At 53.9% G+C, this 25,801-nt stretch overlaps 1 protein-coding gene across 1 annotated transcript in view; it reads left to right on the plus strand.

Annotated features, from left to right (window-relative positions):
• Positions 1-25,801, plus strand: part of CLIP2 (CAP-Gly domain containing linker protein 2) — a 77,491-nt gene that overhangs the window by 14,560 nt on the left and 37,130 nt on the right. The window contains exons 2-7 of the mRNA XM_007942485.2: positions 4,609-5,162; positions 12,107-12,231; positions 13,753-13,966; positions 14,578-14,775; positions 16,689-16,792; positions 18,818-18,878. Coding sequence (XP_007940676.1) covers positions 4,609-5,162; positions 12,107-12,231; positions 13,753-13,966; positions 14,578-14,775; positions 16,689-16,792; positions 18,818-18,878 — 1,256 coding nt within the window. The remainder of the gene's footprint in view (positions 1-4,608; positions 5,163-12,106; positions 12,232-13,752; positions 13,967-14,577; positions 14,776-16,688; positions 16,793-18,817; positions 18,879-25,801) is intronic.

Raw genomic sequence — 25,801 nt, forward strand, 5'->3', positions numbered from 1 at the left:
GGCTGTTGAAGAGAACCGTGCTGCACAGGGTTTTCAGAGCTGTGACCGCTCAGAAGCAGACCCTCAGGCCTGTCTTCTGAGGGACCGCTGCGTGGGTTAGAACCGCCAGCCTTTTGGCTGATAGTCAAGCACTTAAGCCTTTATGCCACCCGGGGACTCTGGTCTTTGGTGGGTTTTGTTTTTGCTGCTCCCTCAGTCTGAGTATAAATCATTCTCATCAGAATAACAGTCACGGTCAGTATCTCTTGTCTGCTTAGCCCTTTGGCAGTATTATCTCAGATCTGCCATACAGAAGGCTGGCCCTGGGTGGGGCACACAGTTCAGCTGCTAACTGATAGGTCAGCGGTTCAAGTCTGCCCAGAGGCACCTTGAAGGAAAAGCCTGGTGACCTGCTTCCAGAAAATCAGCCACTGGGAACCCTGGAGGGTGGCTCTGCTCTGACACCTGCATGGGGTCGCCTTGAGTCAGAGGTGGCTAGACACACAGCCACTCCCTCCCTCAGTGTACGCGGTTGGACTGACTTGCGCAAAGTCTCCCAGCGAGATCTGTCCGACCCGGCCTGGAAGCCCTTCTGACTGCTGTTGCTGGTTGCTGAGCCGTGACAGAGATAAAAGGAGGGCACAAGAAACTTCAAGGCATTAAACAACCTCCCCGAGTTCATGCAGCAAGGACGCGTTGGAGCTGGGGGAGCTGGCTTCACGCACAGGCCGGTTGGACTGGAGAGTCTGCTCCCACCTGACTGCCCCCCCACTGTGGCCTCTGCCATGTGGAATACCATCGGTCAAGAGAAGCACATTAGGGTCACCCCATCCTCTAAGCAGGAAACAGGAGACGTCTTTATGCAGGAAGGAGTGAAAGGTGAGGTGGTAAAACCATCTCTGTGAGACCAAAAAGCCAACAGTGACTGTAAGGCAAAGATGAGAAGAGAAGGGGGCAGGGAAGCTAGAGTGCTGGCAACACAACAACCAGAACAGAATTAAAGAGAATGGAGATGCATTAATTCAAAAACAGGTGCAGTAATATATTGACAGGGAACTCCCAGAAATTCAAGCTGGATTCAGAAGAAGACATGGAATGAGGGATATCATTGCTGATGTCAGATGGACCTTGGCTGAAAGCAAAAAATACCAAAAAGGTGTTTACCTGTGTTTTATTGTCTATGCAAAAGCATTTGACTGTGTGGCTCATAATGGATTATGGATAACACTGTGGATAATGGGAATTCCAGAACACTTAATTGTGCTCATGGGGAACTGTACACAGACCAAGAGGCTGAACAAGGGGATACTGCAGGGTTTAAAATCAGGAGGGTTGCACTTTCCCCATACTTATTCATCTATGTGCTGAGCAAATAATCCAAGAAGCTGGACTATAAGAAGAAGAACGTGACATCAGGATTGGAGGAAGACTCATTGACAACATGCAATAGGCAGGTGACACACCCTTGCTCGCTGAAAGTGAAGACGTAAACACTTACTGATGAAGATCAAGACTACAGTCTTCAGTCTGGATTACACTTCAACATGAAGAAAACAAAAATCCTCACAAGTGGACCGATAAACAACATCAAGATAAATGGAGAAAAGATGGAAGTTGTCAGGGGTTTCATTTTCCTTGGATCCACGATCAATACCCATGGACACAGTAGTCGAGATATCAGATGCCATATTGCACTGGGAAAATGTGCTATAAACAACAAAAAAATCTCTTTAAAGTGTTAAGAAATGAAGTTGTCACTTTGACGACTAAGATGTACCTAACGTAAGCCTCATGCATGTGAGAGCCAGGCAATGAATAAGGAAGAGCAAAGAAGAGTTGATGCCTTTGAATTAGGGTGTTAGCAAAGAATTCTGAAAATACCAAGGACTGCCAGAAGAGCTCTGGTAGCGCAGTGCCTAAGGCACTTGACTGCTAACAAGAAGGCTGGTGGTTCAAACCCACCAGCCACTCCTTGGACATAAGGTTGGGTCATCTACTTTCGTAGTGATACTGTCTCGGAAACCCAAGGAGGGGTCACTTTGAGTCAGGGCCAACTTGATGCCACATGACAACACAACAACAGCCGGAAGAGCAAACAGATCTGCCCTGAAAGAAGTAAAGCCAGAGTGCTCCTTGGAAGCAAAAACGGCTGGACTCTGTCTCCCATGCTTTGGTCAGAAGGGACCATTCCCTGAAGAACAATATCACGCTTGGTAAAGTAGAGGGTCAGCGAACAAAGGAAGACCCTCAACAAGATGAATTGACACAGTGGCTGCGGTGGTGGGTTCAAGTGTATTGGGGATCGCAAGGCTGCCACAGGATTGGGCAGTGTTTTGTTCTGTTGGACAGAGTTGCTGTGAGTCGGAGTCAACCGGATGGCACCTAACAACAACAGCAACATACGCATTATGGAAAGTGTAACTAATGTCACTGAACAATTTGTACAGAAATTGTCCAGTGGGATTGATTGCTATGTAAACTCATCAAAAACACAATAAAATATTATTTAAATAAAAGGAAAGATGAGATTGTTCCCTGCTTGTTAGAAACTGTGGAGGTTGGCCAGGTCCTGGGAAATGGGTACATTCCCATGAGTCCACGGACTGGGGTGGCTGTAGAGTAGGGCTTGGCATGGCAGGTGCTTAATTAGTATATGTGTGTTGGATGAAAGAAAGTGTTCTGGACCAAGAGCCTGAAATTTTGGATCAGAGATTGGCTCTGCCGCTTCCTGTCTGGAGGCCGAGGAAAGCCGTTTGATACTCTGAGCCTCTGTTTTCTCATCTGTAAAATGGGGGTGGCAGTTCCTGCCTCACCAGGTTAACTGAGGGTCAAGTGAGCTGTTGAACTCAAGGTCTTAGCACCAAAACCCCACTGCCATCGAGTTAATTCCAACTCATTGTGACCCTTTAGGACAGACTAGAACTACACCATAAGGTTTCCAAGGCCGTCCATCTTACGGAAACAGACTGCCTTATCGTTCTCCCACAGAGCTGCCGGTGGGTTTGAACCACCGACCTGTTCTTGGGCAGCTGAGTGCTTTGACCACTGGACTACCAAAGCTCTTCAGAGACTGGTAATAAGGTTGACCTTCCAGGAGCCCAGGTCTCAAGCTGGAGGCCACCCCTTCCCCCGAGTCAGGACCCACACTGGCTGCCAGGCCCCAGTAGCCGAGTCCTTGGTCACTGCTGCTGCCATTGTCCCCAGAGGAAGCAGCTGTGTGCCTCCATCCTGTTTTTTGGACCCCTGCCTGGGAGTCGTGTGGCTTCCCTTCCCCCTGAAACTCTGTCCTTAAGGGCCAGCTCCCCAGCCCTACAGGGAAGTGGCTGGATGTGGCCCCTAAGACAGCACCGAGCCTGGCCTGGGGCCCAGGTTTTTTTTTTTTAATAGTTGAAAGTAGGCACAGCACAGTACGCACCAGTCCACAGAGTCTACATGTATAATCAGTGACATTGATTACATTCTTCAGGTTGCACAGCCCTTTCCACCCTCCGTTTCTGAGTTGTTCCTCTTCCACTAATATTAGCTCACTGCCCCCTAAGCTGCCTGTGGACATGGGTTTTCTCAACCCTGTGTGAAAGAAGGATGCTCATGGGAACCTGTGGCCTTCCCATGGTTGCCTATGGAATGGACCAGCAGCCCAGGCAGGTCTGCTCACTCCTGTCCCCATGGCTGTCACAGGCCCATCAGCCTCTGGGATGGAAGGAGCCAGGGTGAGGCCTGTCTGCCTGAGGTTTGCCTCAGACCTTGAGTTGCAGGCTGTGGGGACAGTCAAGGACAGTGGGGAACGGGTAGGAAGAGCAAAGGAACAGGCCTCTTGGGCGTCCACCTTCACAGGAGGCCTAGTGGGTTCAAGCCCTGCCTTGGTCGCTTTGCTCAGTGACCTTCAGCAGGTTGCCACCCTCCCTTCCTCCTCGTGGGCATGCTGGAGCCCAGGCTAAGAAATGGACCCTCTCGTTTCTGCTGTGTGACCTTGGGCAAGGCATGTGCCTCTCTGGACCTCAGGGTCATTCTTCCTATAAGGATGGCCTAGTTCATGGCAGACAGCCCAGAATTCAGTCCCAGGAATGGCAAGGGCTACGTGCGTACTTCCACCTCCACACCCCTCCTTCCACATCCTCAGGCTGTGTGGCCTTGAGGCTGTGGGCTGCAGGCTTGAGGTGGGAGGGTTTTCCTGGCTCCTTCCTGGCCCCCAATGGCTGCGTCTGGGGCTTTGCCAGCTGTCAACAAGCAGGTTGGGAGCCCTTGTAGGGACTGGAGCTGGCTGGGGGAGGAGGACAGGGCATGGAGATGGGTGGTTCCAGGTTAACAGCCTGAGAGAGGGCTCAGAATATTCCAGAATGTGTTCATCTCTGGCCCTCGATTTTGAGTGGCCTTGAGTGCTAGAAAGTCTTTGCCTCTGAGGCAGGTCTCCCCTGTGCTTTTAATCCTTGGAACCTTCCAGAAGAGCTGTAGGAGCCAGGAGAGCTCCGGGGCCCACAGGGCCCGCCTGAGACCCCACTGTCAACCACGTCTGCCTCCGTTTCCCCATCAGTTCACTAGCTTTGAGTCCTCTGACTGGTCCTGGGGCTGCCGAGGGCCTAGTTCCCACACCAGTCCTAACCGCCGCCTCTCTCTCTCCTCGCTCCACAGGCTCCCCGCTGCACAAGCAGGCGTCGGGTCCCTCCTCCACGGCCACCCCTGCCGCCCCCGAGAAGCCGGGCCCGAAGGCGGCTGAAGTGGGCGATGACTTTCTAGGGGACTTCGTGGTGGGCGAGCGGGTGTGGGTGAATGGCGTGAAGCCAGGTGTGGTGCAGTACCTGGGCGAGACGCAGTTTGCACCCGGCCAGTGGGCAGGCGTGGTGCTGGACGACCCAGTGGGAAAGAACGATGGCTCCGTGGGTGGCGTGCGCTACTTCGAGTGCCCGGCGCTACAGGGCATCTTCACGCGCCCCTCCAAGCTGACCCGGCAGCCCACGGCTGAGGGCTCGGGCAGTGACGCCCACTCGGTGGAGTCGCTGACCGCCCAGAACCTGTCGCTGCATTCGGGCACGGCCACGCCCCCGCTGACCTGCCGCGTCATCCCCCTGCGAGAGAGTGTCCTCAACAGCTCTGTCAAGACGGGCAATGAGTCAGGCTCCAACCTGTCAGATAGCGGCTCCGTGAAGCGGGGCGACAAGGATCTGCGCCTGGGAGACCGCGTGCTGGTGAGTGCAGGTGGCACTGGGCTCAGGCCCAGCCACCATTCCCCGACGTGGACAAGCTTGACCCTGGGTCGGGGGGAGTGGGACTCGGCAGTGTCCAGGCAGGAGACCCACATTGCTCATCAGTCCCATACAGAATGAAAGTAGGCTCTGGAGACTATTGCTGTGTGACCCTGGGCAAGTTCCTTAACCTTTCTGGGCTTCAGCCTTCCCATCTATCCAATGTGAGTTTTCATAGCACCATCCTCATAGGCTAAAGCTTTTCTGGGTGGTGTAAACAGTTGGTGCACTGATTGAAATCTTGGAAGAAGGACACACGTGACAATCTATTTCTGCAGAATCAGCCATTGGGGACCCTGAGGGGCACAGTCCCACTCTTAACACACGTGGGGGCACCAGCAGTCAGAATCACCTCCAGCTGGCTCATGGGTTGGAACGTGCTGATACATATTATGTGTTTAGACAGGGACTGATAGACTTAGTAAGCACTACACATTAACTACTAATGATCTTATTCACTGATCCAGTCTGCCAACACGCACACACACATGTCAGGTCTGTACTGGAAAAGGCTGGGACCGGAACCGTAGAGGCCCCAGGCCTAGGGTGGGGCGCGCAGACACATACCAGCCGTAACCAGGTGATCAGAGTTGCTGTGGAGGAGAGAATCAGGACTCCTCTTCCCTGGTGGTCCTGGCTGTTGGGGCCAGGCTGGAAAGTGGGGAGTGAGTGACCCCAAAGTTATTCTGAGTCTGGTTTCATCCTTCTGCCATCTGACCATGGCTGCATTTTCCTGGGCACCTGCTGTGGGCCAGACCCAGACTGGGGGTGCCAGGGTGAGCAGGACGGGGTCGTGTCCTGCAGTGCCAAGCCTAGGACAGTGGTTAAGGGGGCCCCGGGGTGACCTGTCCATCCAAGGGCCACACTGTTGCATCCAAGGGAAGATGCAAACATGGGGGGAAGTCCCTGGAGAGAGTTTGAGGGGCTGAAGTGTGAGGAGCCAATGGGATGAGGTCACTTGGTGGAGGGGGAGGTCCCTGTGTCCAGGCAGAGAGGCTTCCTAGAGGGGGAAGCAGGTGGGAAGGCCACCTCAAGCTGGACTTGGATAGGTAGGAGCGCATGCCTGGAATTTCAAGGTTGGGTGGGGCGTGCTCACAGAGCCAGGGCTTTTTCCTAGAGGCTTCTGGAAAGAGCATTTGGGGTTGAGGAGGGAAAGGTGAGATTTACACTCATGGCCCCCAGGCCCACTCTGTGACATGGTTTTGTCATGCTCACTCCCACACTGCCTTCCTTTCACTGAGCTGTGTGACCTCTGAGCCTCCACCTGGCAGAATGAGGACTTCACCGCCCACAGAGCCAGATTGCCAGCCTGGAGCTTGCCACTCGGTAACCAGAGGGGACGTGGCTTGGGTGGTGATCCAGGCACCAGACTCAGGAACATCCAGTCCTGTGGGGGACAGCTGTGACATCCGTGCAGCCACAGAGACATAGACATTCGATTACAAACTCTGGCCTGTGCCACGAAGAGACATGGCACAGGGTTCTGAGGGCACATCCTGGCGCCCGACCCAACCCACCCAACCCCAGGCCTGAGATTGAGAAATGGCTCAGCAATGGTGGGGGTGCAAGAGGAGGTACCACCCGAAGCAGAGGTCAAGAGAAGGCCAGGGAGCTGAGCAGGCGGGGAGAAGGCGCTGGGGCCAGGGGCGACCTTATGTGTTTAGACAGTGACTGGCATGGGCTGGCCCACAGGCCAGGGCCTGGGCGTGGAGTCGGGCCTTGCTCCGAGTAGAGAGAGCCACAGGGGGCAGGAGGGTGATGGTGAGCCCGTTGCTGCTTCAGCTGAATCGCGCTTGCTGCCTGGTGGGGGCAGGACTGAATAGGGCAGGAGTGGAGCAAGGAGGTACCAGGCAGCTGCTGTGACCACGCGGAGAGGTGGAGCACCGCGTGAGCCCATTCTGAGCCTGTCACTTTGCTCTTTTTACTGTGGCCCCCGGGGAAACAAACTCCAGCCAACACCCAGGCAGCTGACATAGAGTCTCACTGAGCTGTTGTTTGGGAAGCCGGATTCCAAGGGCATCTGTTGACCATGGCCACTGTAGGGAAACCAGACCTAAGCCCTTCTCTGCACCTTCCTGGCTGTGTATGTTGGGCGAGTCACTTAACTGAGCCTCATCCCCATCCATCCATCTGTCCATCCATCTATCCATCCATCCATCCATTCATCCATGCATCCATCTATCCGTCCGTCCATCCATCCATCCATCCACCTGTCCGTCCATCCATCCATCCATCATCTGTCCACTTAGCACACTGGCTGTAACCTACTCCCTCACAGTGTTTCCATCGAGAGGATTCAAAGAGCTAGTTGATGTGAAGGACTGTGGTTGCATAAGGCCTGTTAGTGTTGTATGACACCTTGGTCTGCAATCACTTTTGGATGAAAGGTCAGGTTGTAGGGGGTCACTGGCCAGCCCTGATTGACCCCTGGTCATGGGGAGCAGGGAGGTCTGACCCTGGTTCGATCCAGCCTGGAGCTCCTCGTGCACCTACCACCCTTCAGACAGTGGGAACTTCAGACTGTCTCAGGGTGTAGTACCCAGGAACTGGACCCTCCGGTAGGGGCACAGATGGTGGCATGAGGTGGGCCCTGACAGCCCTAGGAGCATCTGCAGCCAAGTTGGCCAAGGTGGCAAGGCCAGACCTGGTTCACTGACCCCTGCCTCTGGTGGGTCACCCCACTGCTTTCCTGGGGATGTGCCCCTCACTGGGCACCCTGCCATGCACTTCCTGGGCCTTTTCTCTGGGTCCTGCTTCCACCGTCCAAGGTGGGTGTTACCCTCCATGTTAGTGATGGGTGCAGGGCTCAGCCCTGGGACAGAGCCCACGCAGGGTCAGGCACGAGGAGACGTGGGCTCTTCATTCATGTATTCACTCGTCACCGTGACTGCCCTAGAGACAGGCCATTCCGGGATTCGGGCAGGGGAGGAACTTGAACGAGGCGTTTGTATGCACCCCACCCCGTCCCAGCCTGGCGCTTCCCTTCAGTGATTCCTCCAGCACCACCAGGATCTGACTGGCTCCCCGATGCTGGAATGTGGTGTGCCTCCTTGTGACCTGCTGTTAACACCCTCTGACACACCATCTTCCTGTCCCCATGGTGCCCTTTTAAAAATTACAGCAGGATAAGGATAGGACCTGTGGGAAAGCAATACCAAAAAATCTTGCTTTTGCAAATTTTACAGATCACATGATCACGTGAGGAGGAGGCCGAGCAGGTGAGGGGCCCGGAAGGTCAAGCTCTGTTAGCATCACAAGCCATCAGCCTGTCCTCAGACCTACGCCAACCTGGTCAAAAGGCGGGAGCAGGATTTATGGGCTGAGCCTTTGGCTGCTCCTCAGAGATTCCTCTGAAAGCTGGGCTCCATTCAGGCCCCAGAGCCCCCCCGTGAGGTCCATGTAGCTGAATCACCACGGGCAAGCCCGTGATCCTCTCTGTACCATAGTGTCTTCGTCCGTGAAATGGGTTGATGGTTCTCCTGCCTCATGTGTAGAGCGCTTTGAAGGTGCCTGCTTCCAGCCAGCACTGGAAGGGTCAGCTCTGGTCGTCATTAATGTCAGGGAAGGGACATTCTCCTCAGCCCTGGGGTCACCAGGTGCAGCGAGGACCCCTGAACTCAGGGAGCCTCCCTGAGGTCACCCAGCGGGTCACGATGGCCTTCATATCCTCGGAGCCCATTGATTAAGTGCTTCCTGTGGGCTGAGCTCAATCCAGGAACTTCTTGCAGAGAATCCTGTTTTTTCTTCACAGCGTCCCCAAGAGGCCTTGATCCCTCAGCAGCCTCTGGGAGGGTGGGAGGAAGTTTCTCAGCACTGGCCGGAGGACCTGCCTGGGGCTGATGTAGGAGGGTGTAGGTGAGAGGAGGCTGCCCTCCCCAGCCTGACCTGCTGAATGAAGGACTCAGGCCCTGAGGTGGTTGGAAGATGGGGTGAGGCACCGGGTGTGTGATGTCGGTGCCCCACAGAGTTATAAACTCAGATATCCCTCCCTGAGCATTGTTCAGGTCAGCGACTGTGGACAGGGTCAGGGTGAGTCACTGCAGGGGGCTGTCACCTCGGTGCCCTCATCTCCCAGAAGTGAGCAGCGTGCCCACCTGCCCTTGTTCCTGCCAGGGACCCCCTTGTGCTTGGGCCTCCTCCATGGTGCCCCAGCAGGTATCCTTCCAGGACACGAGCCTCTCATTTATACTCGAGCAGTCCTGTGAGGCAGGAATCATAAACCCACTTTGCAGATGGCACTGAGGCCCAGCGTGGCCCCAAATCCCTGAACCATCTTTTTTTTTTTTCATTGACTAATTTTTTTTATTGTGATTTCGGTAAAAATTTACAGAGAAAATTCACTTTCCATACAACAGTTCACATACACTTTGTCTGATGACACTGACTACAATTTATCCCAATGCAACAGCTCCCCTCCCACTTCTTCCCCTTAGTTACCTCTTCCCTGTGTCATTCCCTTCATGCACTCTTGCCCCCTGAGCTGTCTCCTGGTGCATAAACAGCCCTTCTATTCTCCCATGATTGTTCTCTCCAAGGAGTGTTATCTACCTCAGGTAATGTTCAGCTCATATGCCTGTCTTTTGTTTGGCTGGAAGCCACAGGAGTGGGTTCAATTCCAGACCTGAAGGGCAGCTAGGGGCTGTAGTCTCAGTGGTGCCACCAGGCTCTACTGATAGCAAACCTGACCAGCAAACCTGGTGTCCCCCCCCCTTTTTTTTTTCCAAATGATTTTGAGTTTTGTTCCACATTGTTCTCCCTCTCTATCCAGGATCTCCTATATAGATCCCTCTCTGAGTGGTTGACAGTGGTAGCCAGGCACCATCTAGTTCTTCTGGTCTCATAGTCTTATAGGCTGCAGATCGCATGGTGTACCAGTCACTAGGACTAATTCTTTCCACGAATCTTTGGTTTTCTTCCTTTTTCTTTGCTCTGGACGAGGAAAGACCCATTGTTGCATCTAGATGGCTGCTTGCAAGCTTTTAAGATCCTAGTCGCTACTCGCCAATGTAGGAGGTGGAACAATGTTTTGTATAGTATGTTATGCCACTTGAGCTTGTTGTCCCCTGTGACTATGGTCCCGAGGCCACAGGTTCAAGTACTCGGTCCCTCTGGGTAGCTGGCTGTGACCAAGAAGTGACTACAACCTTGTCCCTTGTCAGCTCTACCATACACCTGGGAATTTTTACAGAACATACACATACACTTCTAGGACCATTGTCTGCCAGCCCTGTACATGGTCTTGGGTACACTCCCTGCTGCATAGACATACCTACTAGTTCAGCCTGTCCACCCGTCTACGCACCTGCATACCCATGTTTGCCTTCACTGACAGCGCAGTACTCTATGTGCAGAAGGGTTCATCTCCCTGAAGCATCTTGATGATAGAGCTGGAGTCTGCCTGCCTCTGAGGCCTGTCTTCCCGCTCTGTGGATGAGACCCTGCTCTGAGGCATGGCTTTTATTTAAGTGACCAGTTCTGACTTTCTTGGGAAAATCTCAGACAATGGGCCAAACCAAGCCTGAAGCTGTTGCTTTGTGAGACCCGGGATCCAGTTGGTGTTTCGTCTGGGCCAGGAGGGACTTGAACTCCCACAGAAGAGAAGGGACGGGTCTCATCGGTCTGGAGGGCACGGCCTGACACACAGCCAGATTGGGGGGTGCCCAGTGATAAGGAATCTTTGGGGCCTCAGGGAGGTGAGTCCCCAGAGAGTGTGCTGACCTGGGGGTGGATATCTGCCAGGCATGCTGAAGGAGGAGGGAGGGACAAGGGAAAGACTGGGGTCCAGAGTCAGGCTGAGAAGTGAGGGTGAAACAGCGCCCCCTGTGGCTGGTGAGAGGGAACAGAGCAGTTCTGACTAGGGACTGCACCCAAAGGGAGGGGGCACCCAGACCAGAGCCTGGTAGGTCACTGGGTACAGCTGGGGTCAAGGAGGCAGCAGGGTGTTGTAATCAGCTCACTGACTACAAGGGCCTCTGGAAGTGGGGCCTGGGTTGAGGCCAGAAATAAGAGGTGGTTGAAAAACATCTAGACCCCTCCCTTTCTCCTCCCCTGCTCCCTTCTGTCTGGTGACAGCGGAGGTCTGGGGTGGGCTCTGTTCCCCTGAGAGGGGCAGGGAGGGTCTGGATGCAGGAGTCCCAGGCAGGTGGGACCGAGGAAAGGGAGTTCAGTGAGCAGTGCTCTGGGGACTGAGCCCCTATTCCCCACCCGCTTCCTCCTCGCCCTGCTCCCAGATCGCTGACCCCAGCCTGCACTCTCCATGCAGGAGTGCACGAGAGGCTGCTGGGGCGTGGGGCGGGGCAGGGGTGCGGGACTGATGCTTTAATCTACGCACGTGTTTGACTTTCATTCAAAGATTACAACAAACTAGTTTAATCCAACCCACTGCTGTTGAGTCAATTCTGACTCACAGTGACCCTATAGGACAGAGTAGAACTGCCCCATAGAGTTTCCAAGGCTGTAAATCTTTACAGAAGGAGACTGCCTCATCTGTCTCCCACAGAGCGGCTGGTGGGTTTGAACCGCTGACGTTTTTGTTGGCAGCCAAATGTCTTAAACACTGTACCACCAGACCTCCCTAACTAGTTTAAGGATAGCCTTTATGATGGCTCTACTGTGTGTCAGACATATATTACAAAAAACTTTTTTTATAGATGAGGACGCTGAGGATCAGAGAGGTTAAGTAACTTGCCCAAGTTCACAGAGTGTAAGTGGCACAGCCAGGGTTTGAATGCCAGACTGTCTGTCTCCAAAGCCTGCGCTCTTTCACGGGACAGCCGTGGGAGGCAGTGGTTGTACCCATATTCCTCCCTGCTGTCCTCTGGGCCTCTCCTTTGCCATCTCTGCCCAGGGCCTCCTCTGGACCTGAGTCTTTCTCCATGTGCCAACAGGTTGGCGGGACGAAGACTGGTGTGGTGCGGTACGTGGGGGAGACGGACTTTGCCAAGGGCGAGTGGTGTGGTGTGGAGCTGGATGAGCCTCTTGGGAAGAATGATGGGGCCGTGGCGGGCACCAGGTATGGTGGGCTTCTCCAGGGGGTGGGGGCACTCCTAGCCTGGCCTGGGGCTTCCGAGGAAGCCGATGTTGAGATTCAGGGTGGTCGGCCCAGATACCCTGATACACATGCTTCCTCCCTTCTCTCACTACAGCTCACCAAGGTGGGCACAGGATTCTCACCCCCATTTTACAGATGAGCAAACAGAGGCCAGAGAGGTCATTGCTCAAGGTCACACAGAAAGTCACAGCAAGCAGCCATTCGTCCTGAGTTCCCTTCTCCAAGCCTCACATCGCTAAGCTGGGGGTGGGGACACTGGGGAAGGAGAGGCAGGGTCCCTGCCCTCCGGGAGTTCCCCTGGATGACACGGGAAATACCCCAACAGTGCCCGGTGCTTTACATCAGGGCCTCGCCTGGGAAGTACAGTTGGGTTCCAAGTTCCACACCATCTCTGATGAGAGGGTATTGGCTGCCTGGATTGCAGAGTTGAGAAGGGCTCTGAGGCTGTGACTGGGCTCAGGGGGTGGGAAAAGTGATGTCATCAATGTCTGCCACAAATGTGGGACTGAGGTGAGGTGGCCCGAGTGCCACATGGCTGTTCCTGGGCTGTGTGGTGTGGCACAGATGTGCCCGTGGCAGCTCCGAGCAGAGGTCACTGCACTGTAGGCCAAGAGGTCAGGGCACGAGCCAGACTTGAACCAGGCTTTGAAGGGGAGTCGGATTCGCTTCTGGAAGAGACTAGCGGAGGGTATGCTGGCAGGGGCAGTCTGGGTGAGGGTCTGGAGGTGGGAGGATGCAGGGATGGGGGTAGTTTCTCAGAGCATCAGAAACTGGACAGGACTAGACCCTGTTCCCGTGCAGAATGCATGAGCCCAGCGGTTTTCAGAGAAGAGAATCCGAAGTTTTTGTCAAAACTTTTTTCCTCCCCACTTTCACAGTGATATTTCTCTTGACTCACTTCTGCTTTCAGAATTGAAGGGCAGGGTAGGCAGCATCCCCCAGCTGGCTACCAAGATGTTCCCTTTGGGCCTCTGCTTCTCTAAGGGCAGCTATGAGAGTGGGGTTGCAGATATGGCTGGGAGGCCTCAGGGCCATGTGTGGGAGCCATGCATATTGGGCTTTGGAGCCCAGCAGACTTGGGCAGCCCAGTCCTACCTTTGCCATTTAACCAGCTGTGTGACTTTAGGCAAGTTACTTGGTCTCTCTGAGCCTAAATTTCCTCATCTGTGAAATATGGGTAACAATAGAGTGGTTGGGGGATTGCAGTGAGCATTCTTGAAAAGGGACTGGCACAGAGTGAGTGCTCAGTAATTGCCCTTCCTCCCCACCCCCCAAGAGTACTCCCAATGACTGTTCCCAGCCACTCACTTTCTGGGAATGCCATCTACCAGTCTGGAGGGTTTCCATCTTGGGGGGTGGCTGATGGGGATCCCAAGGAGGTGTCTTTCTGTCCTCTGGACTCTGAATAGGTCGGGGAGGCAGGGAGGCTCCAGGCTGTGGGACTGTGACAGCAGCGTGGATCTCGCCCATGTCCTTCCCCAGGTACTTCCAGTGTCCACCCAAGTTCGGTCTCTTTGCACCCATCCACAAGGTGATTCGCATTGGCTTCCCGTCCACCAGCCCGGCCAAAGCCAAGAAGACCAAGCGTATGGCCATGGGGGTCTCGGCGCTGACCCATAGTCCCAGCAGTTCGTCCATCAGTTCCGTCAGCTCCGTGGCCTCCTCCGTGGGGGGCCGGCCCAGCCGCAGTGGCCTGGTGAGGGTGGGGTCGGGCAGGTACCCTGCCGTGTGTGTGAGGATAGGGACAGTGGGGTCTCCAGTCTGCTTCTGACTTACTCTGGTTCCAGGCATCCCTCAGTGTAGGGTTTTTGAACGAAGATGTAAGTTCATGTCTTTTAATAGGGAAGATTTGACCCATTTATGTTTATTGTTATTTTTATATTGATTGGTTGTAGCCTGAGTCCTTCTCTGGGAGTTTTAAGAAGGGTCAGAAGGTAACACAGAGGCAGGGCAGGGGGTTCAGAAAGCCTGGCACAGCCACCCCGGGATAGGGTGAGGCCGCTCAGAGGTATGGGCAGAGGCCCTTCTCTCCACGCTTGGTCTCGGGTGGGAGGCTGCTCGTGGTCCAGGACAGGAAGGGTCCCAGGGGCCTCTGACTCTCCTGAGATGAATCTCAGATGCTACGATTCCCCCCTGAGGAAGTAGGCAGACCCCAGGGAGTCTCGGGCACAGGCAGGGGGAGGAGCAGGTCACCTGGGTCTCCCACCTGCTGGGTGGCTCTGGGGTAGGCTGGGTAGAGCCAGCTGAGCCCACCGTGCTCCAGACACGCCATCCCTGAGTCCTGCCCATGCACATGCCTTCCTGCAGCTCACGGAGACCTCCTCGCGCTATGCCCGCAAGATCTCGGGCACGACAGCCTTGCAGGAGGCACTGAAGGAGAAGCAGCAGCACATAGAGCAGCTGCTGGCCGAGCGGGACCTGGAGCGGGCTGAGGTGGCCAAGGCCACGAGCCACATCTGCGAGGTGGAGAAGGAGATCGCTCTGCTCAAGGCGCAGCATGAGCAGGTGGGTGGGCAGGCGGGCAGCGGGGTGCTCCGAGGCACCAGCCACCTTCCGGGGCCAGGCCTGTTGAGTCACACACACGCAGAGCCTCAGGGTGCAGAACTTTGGGGAGTGTGGCAGAAACACTTAAGGTGTAGATTACCAGCGGTGTCCCTGGGTGGTGCTGATGATTACTAGGCTTGCCTACTAACTGAAAGGTTGGCCCAGAGGCACTGCAGAAGAAAGGCCTGGTGATCTTCAGAAAAGCCAGCCATTGCAAACCATATGGAATGCAAGTCTGCTCTGACACACATGCTCCGTGAGTTGGAGCCAACTCAGAGGCAGCTGGTTTTGTGGTTGAATTACCAATCCCTATCCTCTTCCCTTCCAGAGATAACCCTCAGTAACCTGGTAAATTTCCTTCCAGTCTTTTTTCTCTGTGTGTATGGTTACGTACACATATTTGCAAAACCTGGATATAAATTTTTGTATCCTGCTTTTTTCCTACCTAGTATAAAGCCCAAAAAACCAAACCCATTGCCATCAAGTGTACTGTGACTCATAGCAACCCACTGGACAGAGTAAAACTGCCCCACAGAGTTTCTGAGACTGTAAATCTTGACAAAAGCACACTGCTACATCTTTCTCCCTTGGAGCGGCTGGTGGGTTTGAATCGCCAACCTTCTGATTAACAGCCAAGCGCTTAACCACTCTGCCACCAGGGCTCCTTACCTAGTAGACACAGTGTGAGCATCTTATAGGTCAAGGGAAATTCATCACCGTTTCAGTGGCTGCATGGCTGTCCATCGTGGGTTGTGTCCTTACTGTGGCTGCCAAGTCCAGTTATTATATATTGTTTCACTTTTTGTAAATAACGGTGCGGTAACATTTTTTATATACAGCTGTCTGCATCTCAGAGTCCCTAGGTGGTGCAAACAAAGGTGCTCTGGTGGCGCAGTGGTTAAAGCATTCGGCTGCTAGCCAAAAGATCAGCTGTTTGAATCTACCAGCTGCTCCATGAGAGAAAGACAAGATAGTCCATAAAGACTGACAACCTTGGAAACCCTCTGAGGCAGTTCCGCTCTGTCCTCTAGGGGCACTGTGAGTCAGAATCGACTCTAGGGCAGTGGGTGTGGTTTAGGCTTTGCTTCTGTGAAGATTGACGGCCTTGGAAACCCTCTGGGGCAGGTTTACTCTATCCCACAGGGTCACTATGAGTCTGAATCAACTCAATGGCAGTGAGTTTGGGTTTCAGTGGTACAAGTGGTTAAGTACTAGGCGACTAATCAAAAGGTTGTGAGTTTGAATCCACACAGGAGCACATTGGAAGAAAGCCTTGGTGATCTACTTCCAGAAAATCAGCCAGTAAAAGTAAAAAAAAAAAAAAAACTGACAGAGCTCAGTTCTCTCCTGACACACACAGGGCCGCTGTGAACCAGAGCTGACTCAACAGCAGCTGGCTGGTTCTTTTCAGTCCCCATTTCAGATCTTGCTTTTGGGCAGATCGAAAGCTTGGATCCAGGGACGCAAACCCTTGCCCCAGGCTTCTCAGGTCTGCTGCTGTCACCTGCCTGAGAGCCGCCTCCTGGGCCCTGTCCCCATGTGGGGACATCCCTCCCTTGGGTGCCAGGATGAACGAAGCCAAGCTCACCTGTGTGCTTTGACAGGTCTGCGCAAGGCCACAGGTGGACAGAGGGGAAGGCTCAGGTGTGGGGATGTCAGGTCTGGGGCCTGGAGGGCCTGAGGTGAGGCCTGCCATCTGCTTCATTGGTGCTTGGCTGGACACCCCTCACATCTGACTGGGGCTGGCAGGAAATTAGGGGTGGCTAGGCTTCCAGGCCAGACTCCTCACACCACCCCTGCTTCTCCCCATCCCCACCTGGCTGCCAGGCCCCAGGAGGAGGCTGACTGTGTCCTGGCCCTTGCTCGGGGCCCAGTATGTTGCAGAAGCAGAGGAGAAGCTGCAGCGGGCACGGCTGCTGGTGGAGAGCGTGCGGAAGGAGAAGGTGGACCTGTCCAACCAGCTGGAGGAGGAGAGGAGGTACGGGCTGCCTCGTCCCAGGTGGGGAGGAGTGCAGGCTTGGGAATAGGCAGACGCAGGTTCAAAGCCTGCCTCCACCACTTACTGGCTGTGTCCCCCTGGATAATGACCTGAGCTTGGTAGGCCTCAGTCTTCTCACTGTAAAGTGGGGGTGATGCTCCCTATCTCTCTAGGCTGTTGGGAGGACACACAGGTCAATCACCCCACACAGCACTGCCTACAAGGGAGACACACTCACGATTTGCCTTCTGATACTCATCGCATGGGCTCACGGTACCTGGCCCGTGCAGCTCTTGTGACAAAGCAGGAGGGAAGGCATGGGGAGGGGCTCTCTCACTGAAGACTCAGCAGCCCACTGTCCCCTGAGGGTCCCCGCTGCATCAGGTCTTGTGCACGGAGCCTTCGTGTCTTTGGCTCATCTGAACCTCATAGCTCCTGCCCTTGAGCTTCATGCCTATTTCACACATCAGGAAACCGAGGCTCAGAGAAGCAGTCTTGTCAGCTGTCAGACACTGTGCTAAGACCGTTGTCATCTCTTTTAACCTGCAGTTAGCCCAAAAGGCAGGTACGATTGCCCCCATGTCTACAGGTGAGAAACAGATACAGAAAAGGGAAGGGACTTGCCTGAGGCCACCAGCCAGTTAATGGTTACGCAGGCACTGCCCTGCCACGGTGGCAAGGGAGAAATGTGGTCCACCTGAGTGTGTTGGGGGCTGCTCCAAGGAGCAACTTCTGGCCAAGGACAGGAGCAGGAGGGATTTCGTGAACCCTAAGAAACCCACTGAAAGATGCAGGTATGACCCATAGCCCCACCTGCTCCTCAGCCAAAGACAGCAGGTGCATCTCTGGCCTGGCTTGGTCCTGGAGTGACCAGGTGGGACACGGAGCAGGGAGTGGTCAGCATGGCAGTAGTTTCCCCTGGTTCGGGAGCCTCCCTCATCTCCCGTGTGACACACGGATGTCTGCATCTCCCTCCCTCCCCCGTGCAGCAGGCTCCCCATCCTCAGCCCCCCACTTGAGTCTGTTTGTTGGGCTTTCAGCCAAGGCATGTGCTCCCCGGGCTGTTGTTACTGTCTGACTCGGGGAGATGAAGGTTTATTTATATCTGCCTGAGATGGTCGTGGGGCCCCCACAATCTGTTCCCATAGCAACATGCCTAATGCCAACCAACAAAGACCTTGAAGACATCATGGGAATTGCGTTCAGGAAGGGCCTGGGTGCAAGTCCTAGTGTTGCCCTGCATGTGCTGTGTGACCTCAGGCAGGTTACTTGCCCTCTCTGGGCTGCCATTTTCTCATCTGTTATGTTGGGAGTGGTCAGGAGACTCCAGCAAGAACAGATGTGGATTGTGGACTGTGGACTTGTGGACTGTGATGTGCACTGGGCCTGTGGCTCCCACCATGGTCAGCAGCCCCAAATCTGTGTGGGCAAGTGTGTCTCCCTGAGGGAGCCCCCTCCTGCCACAGGGCATTGGAGGCCTTCCACATCAAGAAAAACCAGGGATTGGGATTGGGGCCCTGGCTTGTGATTTCGAGGCCTGTGGAAGAGAGTGGGGTCAACAGAGGAGGAAGGCTGCCCTCCTCCCTTCTTCCCTCCTTTCTAGCCTCTTTCCCTCCTTTCCCCCTCCCACCCTAAATTACTCTGTGTGGCAGCATCTGTTCCCCACAATGGCAAAAGCAGAGCCATCATTATTTCACTGTGTTTCCATTTACTATGTCATTTATTCCCCACTGTTATCCTGGGGAGGACAGATGTTGCATCAAACACCCCATATTAGAGAAGCTGGTGGTCTCTGTGCATAGAATGGAGGGTGGAAGTTGAGATGTCTGGAAGTTTCCAGGAGGCTCTGCTTCTGTCAGCCCTAAGACTCTGGGATATCCCTGCTCTGCTAGGCCTTCTCTTCTACATGGACAGGAGCTTGGACTCTGAGCCTATGATGGCCTTGCCTGTCTGCCATCATTAATGACTTGGTGAAGCCAAGTCTCTGGGCAAAGCCCTCTGAGCCCCCTCTTTCCCTCCCTGCAGGAAGGTGGAGGACCTGCAGTTCCGAGTGGAGGAGGAATCCATCACCAAGGGAGACCTGGAGGTAACGGTCAAAGCCCTTCCCCCCAGACTCACACAGTACTGTGGGCCCAGCCCATTTGCCGTGGATTTCAGGCAGCAGTGCTGCACCCCAGGAGGCAACAAGGAGAAATGGGAAAAGTCAAAGGTCAGATCCTGGGAGGCAGTAGGTCATGAGATACTCAGGTGTCAGAAGTGGGATTGGCTCAGTCCTAGAAATCCCAGAGGGTCTATGGCTCCTTGTTGGCAAGTGAGTGGGGTGTGTGGGGTGGATGGAAGGCAGTGAGGCTGCAGGGCTGGGCATGAGGACATAGGAGTTGGATTCTCCTGCCCCTTCTTGTTGGAAAATAGCCCTAAAGGTGTCCCTTGGCTGTTAGTTTATCTTGAGTTCCTGGGAACATTTTGATTGGAAGTAGCTATTGAGTCATATTTTTGGATGGGGAAACTGAGGCTCAAAAAGGCAAAGGGACTCACCCAAGTCTTGTAGCAAGCAGTAAGACTGGGACCCCCTGACCCCTGAGCTTAGCTCGTAGGGTGGCCAATTGTCTGTCTGCCTCCTCAGTTCTCACCCAGGACAAGTTGGTCTTGATGAGTTGGGACTTTGTACTCTCCAATGTAACCCACCCTTTCTGAGCTAGGACTGGGGATGCTCAGATGACTTACTGAAGCCCTTGAAGACCTTGCCTCCAAGCCCTCCTCCTCATCACATTATGCAGAGACCTCAGGGCTCATGAGACAGCATTTGGGTGGGTGGGATGTCTTCCTCTGTGACCTTCACTGTTTGCTCAAAGTTGACCATGGGTGAGGACTCTTGAGGCTGGAGGTGGTGGCAGTGAATTCAGTCCCTCCTGACCTCTGATCTTGGCCCACTGGACTTGGACATCCTCTTGCCCTGCCTGGGCCTCAGTTTCCTCATCTGTAAAATGAGGAGACTGAACTAGAGCGTGATTCTCAAACTTGAGCATTCATCAGCATCCCCTGGGAGGCTTGTGAAAATATAGATTGTTGGGCCCCACCTTCAGCCTGAGAATGTGTATTTCTGATTCATTCCCAGGTGGTGCTGGTAATCTGGGGACAGCACTTTGGAACATGCTGCACTAGATCATTTCTGAGCTCAAACTGGAAAGTGTAGTTTCTGATTTTGTGAAAGAGCTGTGTTAAAATCCCAGCTTCTAGGACTCCACCAACCGAAGGGTGTATGTGGTTGTCCTGTCCCTGGCAAGGATGAAGACATGTATGGTCTGCCTAGATCACTGCCAGCTGCTTCTGTTGGAGCAGATTTTGCTGTCTGAGTGCTTAAAGAATGGGCGTCAGCGCACGACGTGGCACAGCAGACTCGGCTGACACCATTTCTAACGTGTACGGCCTAGCCAATAGTGTAAATCCTTTGGTTACGCTGGTGGCTGCCCTCCTGCAGGGGCTGGGCAGGCCTTCTGGGCAATGTGCCCTCTGCAGATGACAGTCAACAGGGCCCTTTATGGAAAAGCTTCAGGGAAATCGCACAGCCCCCAGAGCAAGCAGCTCAGGGAACTGGATCGAGAAACAGCGTTAGGAGCCAAACCCATTCTCTTCCTTGTCAGAGCCTTCCTCCGCCCTCTTCTCTTTGACTCCCTGCCAGGCTGCATGTCTGTCTGTCAGTCTCTCTTGGCACCCACTGCAATCAAGTTGATTCTGACTCATAGTGACCGTATAGGCCAGGGTAGAACTGCCCCCATAGGGTTTCCAAAGCTGTAAATCTTTGCAGAAGCAGACTGCCGTGTCTTTCTCCCATGGAGTGGGTGGTGGGTTCGAACTGCTTACCTCTTGGTTAGCAGCCAACCACTTAACCACTGGGCCACACATCTCTTGGCACATCTGCCGCCTTTTCCTGGCCACTTACCTACCTTGTGCCACGCCTGCCCAGGCTCTTGCCGCGCCCCAGGCTTTAGCCCCTACCATCTACCAACTGTTTTCTCAAGAGAATCTGATTGGTCCCAGACTGGCCAATGGACAGGCTAGTTTTGGGTCAGGCGTCCATCCCAGTTGCAACGGGGAGACAGCTAGGAGTGGGACAGCGCTGTATACACAGCTAATTCTGGTGGAAAAGTGCTCTGGTCCTTGCTACTGTCTGTATTGTACAAAACCAATTGTGCTCATATTCATGGCAAACCAAAGACAAATTGACCCCAGGTTTCCCTCACCACCACCCTTTCATCTTAAAAGTCAAAAATAAAAGCCAGAACACCTCCTTGACCCTCTGGTCTCCACCCAGCTGTCACGCATCTCCCCACTTGTCTGGCAGTAAAACGCCTCGAGGTGCTCACACCAACCACCTCGCCTCTCCCCCTCGCACCGACCACCTCACCTCTCCCCCTCGCACCGACCACCTCGCCTCTCCCCCTCGCACCGACCACCTCGCCTCTCCCCCTCGCACCGACCACCTCGCCTCTCCCCCTCGCACCGACCACCTCGCCTCTCCCCACTCTTGCAGCCACGCGAGGTGCCCCCTTCCAGCCTCTTAGCCTCCTGTGACCTCTTTCTCCTGACCTCACAGTGTTAGTCTGCCAAGGGCTCAACACCGGCCCTTCTTGCCTCCTGGGTAACAGCTTTCCACCCGTGGCTTGCAGTCATTTTCTCAGCCCGTGGTCTCCTCGTGCGTCTCTCTAGACACAGTCTTCCCCTGAGCTCCGCCATCTTGACATCTCAGCGGGATGAGTAAGCAGGAGGCGTCCCAAAGGGAACCTGTCCCCCAGGTCTCTCTTTGCCGCTCGCCACTCCCTGCCTGGGGCAGCGTGGCTCGATGGTGGAATTCTCACCTTCCACGCAGGAGACGAGGTTCGATTCCTGCCCTGTGCTCCTCGTGACGCGCCGCTGGTGGTGCAGTGGTTAAACGCTCAGCTGTGAACTGGCAGTGTGCTTCGATGAAGATTACAGCCCCGGAAGCCCTATGAGGCAGTTCTGCTCTGTCCTGTGGGGTTGCCGTGAGTCTGCGGTGACTGGACGGCGTCGGGTTTTATGGGCGTTTCATGCACAGCCACTAGCTGTGTCAGGAGAGCCTTGTGTGTCGCAGGGATGCTTCCGGACTAAGAGACTAGGCAGGAAGACCTGGCAATCTGTTTCCAAAAGTGAGCCAATGAGAACCCCGTGGGTCACAGAAGCTGATATTGTTTTACACGGGCTTGCCATGAATAAGGGGCCAACCCAATGGCAGCTACCACCAACAGCTCCCAGCCGTCCCACCTCAAATCTAGACTTTAGGAGCTGTTTTTGCCCCAACACTGCAAGTTCGAGGCCCGGGCATTGCACCTCATGGACAGCCACCACCTGTCAGTCATCCATTGTGCTGGCGTGTTGTTAGGAGCCTGACCTCCCTGCCTGGCACCCCCATCTTCCCCACCTCATTAGTGGACCCCCCACCCACACAGTTGCCCGGGGCCCACAGTTAGAATTCATACCTGAAACCTCTTTTCCTCACGCCCCTCCCCCCCAAGATCCCCTTGACCTTGCCTCTAAGAGCTGCTCCTTCCACTAGTCCTCATGGGCATGGCCCCCTCCCTGGGCCAGGCCACAGCACCTCTCCCTGGGTGGTGGTACCGCTCTCTCCCAGGCCCCTTTTTTCCTCTCCTGCTGTCCAGGCTCCATGCTGAAATTTTTTTTTTGGAAAGTTTTTAATCTGTACAGAAGTAGAGAGGACACCAAAAAAAAAAAAGAAAAAACACCAAACTCACTGCCATAGAGTCAATTCCAACTCATAGCGACCCCCTTTGGGTTTCCGAGGCAGTAAATCTCTACCGAAGTAGACTGCCTGGTCTTTCTTCCATGGAATGGCTGGTAGGCTTGAACCACCAAACTTCTGGTCAGCAGTCAAATACCTTAGGCACTGCGCCATCATAGCTCCTTAGAACCCACTAAAGAAAATCTGGGCTGTGGTGGGTGACCCCAAGAAGACCCTCATAAGCCCACCAGCCACTCCTCAGAAAGGAGGTTGGGCAGTCTGCTTCCATAGTGATACTGCCTCGGAAACCCACCCCCACCCCTTGTTTATCCTGCCCTAGGCCTGTGGGGCTCCTCCTTGTTTCTGGGACACTCCAAGCTCGGCCCTGCTTCTGAGCCGTTGCACATGCAGTTTCCTGTGCTGGGGCCACTCCTCTCGCCCCCAGCCCCTGCTCTGTGCAGCCAGTTCCTTCTGAAGCTTCAGGTCTCTGTTTAAATCTTAATTCTCACGGAGGCCTTGGCTGGTTCCTGTTTTACCTCCCGCCCAGCTACTCTCTGTCTTAGTACTCTGTTCATACTCAAATTGCACTCTGGAATTGGCCTGACTATTCGTTTATTAAAGAGCCTGGCGGTGCAGTGGTTAAAGCATTCAGCTGCCAACCGAAAGGTGGGTGGTTTGAGTCCACTGGCCACTCTGTGAGAGAAAGATGGGGCAGTCGGCTTCTGTAAAGATTGACAGCCTTGGAGACCCTGTGGACAGTTCTGCTCTGCCCTCTAGGGGCGCTGTGAGTCGGAATGGACTCCAGGCAGTGGGTGTGGTTTGGGCTTTGCTTCTGTGAAGACTGACAGCCTTGGAGACCCTGTGGTGCAGTTCCACTCTGTCCTCTAGGGGCGCTGTGGGTCAGAATGGACTCCACAGCAGTGGGTTTGGTTTGGGCTTTGCTTCTGTGAAGACTGACAGCCTTGGAGACCCTGTGGGGCAGTTCTGCTCTGTCCTCTAGGGGCGCTGAGTCGGAATTGACCCCACAGCAGTGTGGTGGAGATTCATTTGTTGATCGTGCCCTCTCACTAGAATGTAAACCCCTTGAGCGTGGGGACCCTGTCTGTCTTCTTCACGTTGATATCCCAGTGCCAGAAGAGGGCAGGAATGTGGCAAGGTGCTTTTCCTGCTGCATTCCTGGGTCACAGACTAGAAACATGTTTTGTGGCTCTTAAGTGGGTGATGCCATTTTACACTCAAAAGATCTGCATGGCTCTCTACCGCCACCTGGTGGGCACTGGGAACATCACCACCTGCCATGGACTTACTTGTTTAATCATCACAGGTGTTTATACAGTGCCGTCTTAGTTTTTCATTTGCACAAGGACACTCATTTTAACAGAAAGAAAGAGTTTGTTTAAAAAAAAAAAAAAAAACTCCAACAATTATTTATTTGCTTATTTTTGGAAGTGTTTTTTAATTTACTTTTTTTTTCTTAACTCTCTAGTAACTTCACCTCCCCTCCCCTGTCATCCCTGGAGAAGAACCAGTTTTACAATACCAGAGTCAGCTACTTGTTGAGAGTTCACTGGGCATTGCCAAGGCCTGAAGGGTGATTTACAGAAGTGGCTTATAAAGTTGGGGAGTCCCTGGGTACTGGAAATGGCTGACTTACTCAGCTGCTGACTGGAAGGTTGGAAGTTCGAGTCCAAACAGAGCCACCTGTGAAGAAAGGTCTGGCATCTGCTTCTGAAAAATGAAAACCCTGTTGAAAACCCCGAGGTGCTTAGTTCTACTGTGACAGGCGGGGTTGTCATGAGTCTGAGTCAACTGGTTGGTGTAGATCACAGTGGGCCCAATTCCCGGGCAGTGCACCTCATACCACAGTTAACTAACAGCAAAGCCCTCAGTTACTCGAGAGGTGTCCCAGGGCTGTGGTTCTGCTCTTTACGAGTGGAGTAGACTCCCAGTGGGTGAGGGGAGGGAAAAGATCCAGGGGCTTAGGCAGGGCTGAGTGAGTTTAGGAATCAGAAGGCAGTCCAGGAAGAAAAGCTCCATTTCTGGAACCCAGGAGCCCACGTTCTGGGCCTCACCGGGTTGCTGGGTGATTCTGAGTTGAGGACTCTCTCTCTGAGCTGGTACCTCTGTCCTGTGAGGTGAGGAGACAGCGAAACAGCCCCGGTGAGGAGGCTGGTTTCCAAAGTTCGTGCTCCAGACATAAATTACATCAGCCTTCACGCTGCTCAGGCATCTGGTCTGTGGCCCTGTGAACACTAACTTCTGAGACAAGAATGCCTGGAACAGGAGCACGGTGGCCTCCACGCCTCACGCCCCTTGTCTTAGCTCTCTAGAGCTGCTGGAACAGAAACACCACAAATGGGTGGCTTTAACAAACAAGTTTATTTTCTCACGATGGTAGGTGGTAGGAGTTCGGATTCAGGGTTCCGGCTCTAGGTGTGGGAAGACTTTCCCTGTCAGCCCTGGAGGAAGGCCCTGCTCCTGGGCCGTCTAACTGTGGCTTGGCATCTCTCTTTCCCCATCTCTGCCACTCACTTGCTTGTTTAATCTCTTTTATATCTCGGAAGAGTTTGACTTAAGACACACCCTCTGCTAAATCCTGTCTCATTAACATAACAAAGAAAACCTATAACCAAATGAGATTATCAGAACAGATATAAAAAAAAACTCACTGCCGTCAAGTCAGAACTGACTCATAGCGACGCTTCCTTGGTTTCCCCAGGTGGTATCGCTACGGAAGTAGGTTGCCCAATCTTCCTTCTGAGGAGTGGCTGGTGGGTTTGAACCACCAGTCTTCTGGTTAGCAGTCAAGTGCCTTAGGCACTACACTACCAGAGCTCCTCAGGACAGATAGAGGGGTTAGGATTTACAACACGTTTTAGAGTGACACAGTTCGATCCATAACAGCCCTTGAGCAGAAGGAAGACTGAATCATCATCTTACCTGAAGTCTACCCTTTAAACCAAACTCACTGCCACCAAGGTGATTCCGACTCCACGGCGACCTTATAGAACAGAGTAGAACTGCCCCATAGGGTTTCGAAGGATGTCAGTCTTCAAAAGCTCAGATTGCCACATCTTTCTCCCAGAGTGGCTGGTGGGCTCAAACCACTGACCTGTCAGTTTGCAGCTAAGCGCTTTAACCAATGCACCACAAGGGCTCCTTGACTGTAAAATACCAAAAACAACCAAACTCACTGCCGTTGAGTCGGCCCCGACTCATAGCGACCCCTCCTTGGGTTTCCGAGGCAGTATCAC

The sequence above is a fragment of the Orycteropus afer genome, unplaced genomic scaffold, assembly GCF_000298275.1.
Source record: "Orycteropus afer afer isolate SDZICR_OR568_19922 unplaced genomic scaffold, OryAfe1.0 scaffold00006, whole genome shotgun sequence".
Classification (NCBI taxonomy): Eukaryota; Metazoa; Chordata; class Mammalia; order Tubulidentata; family Orycteropodidae; genus Orycteropus; species Orycteropus afer.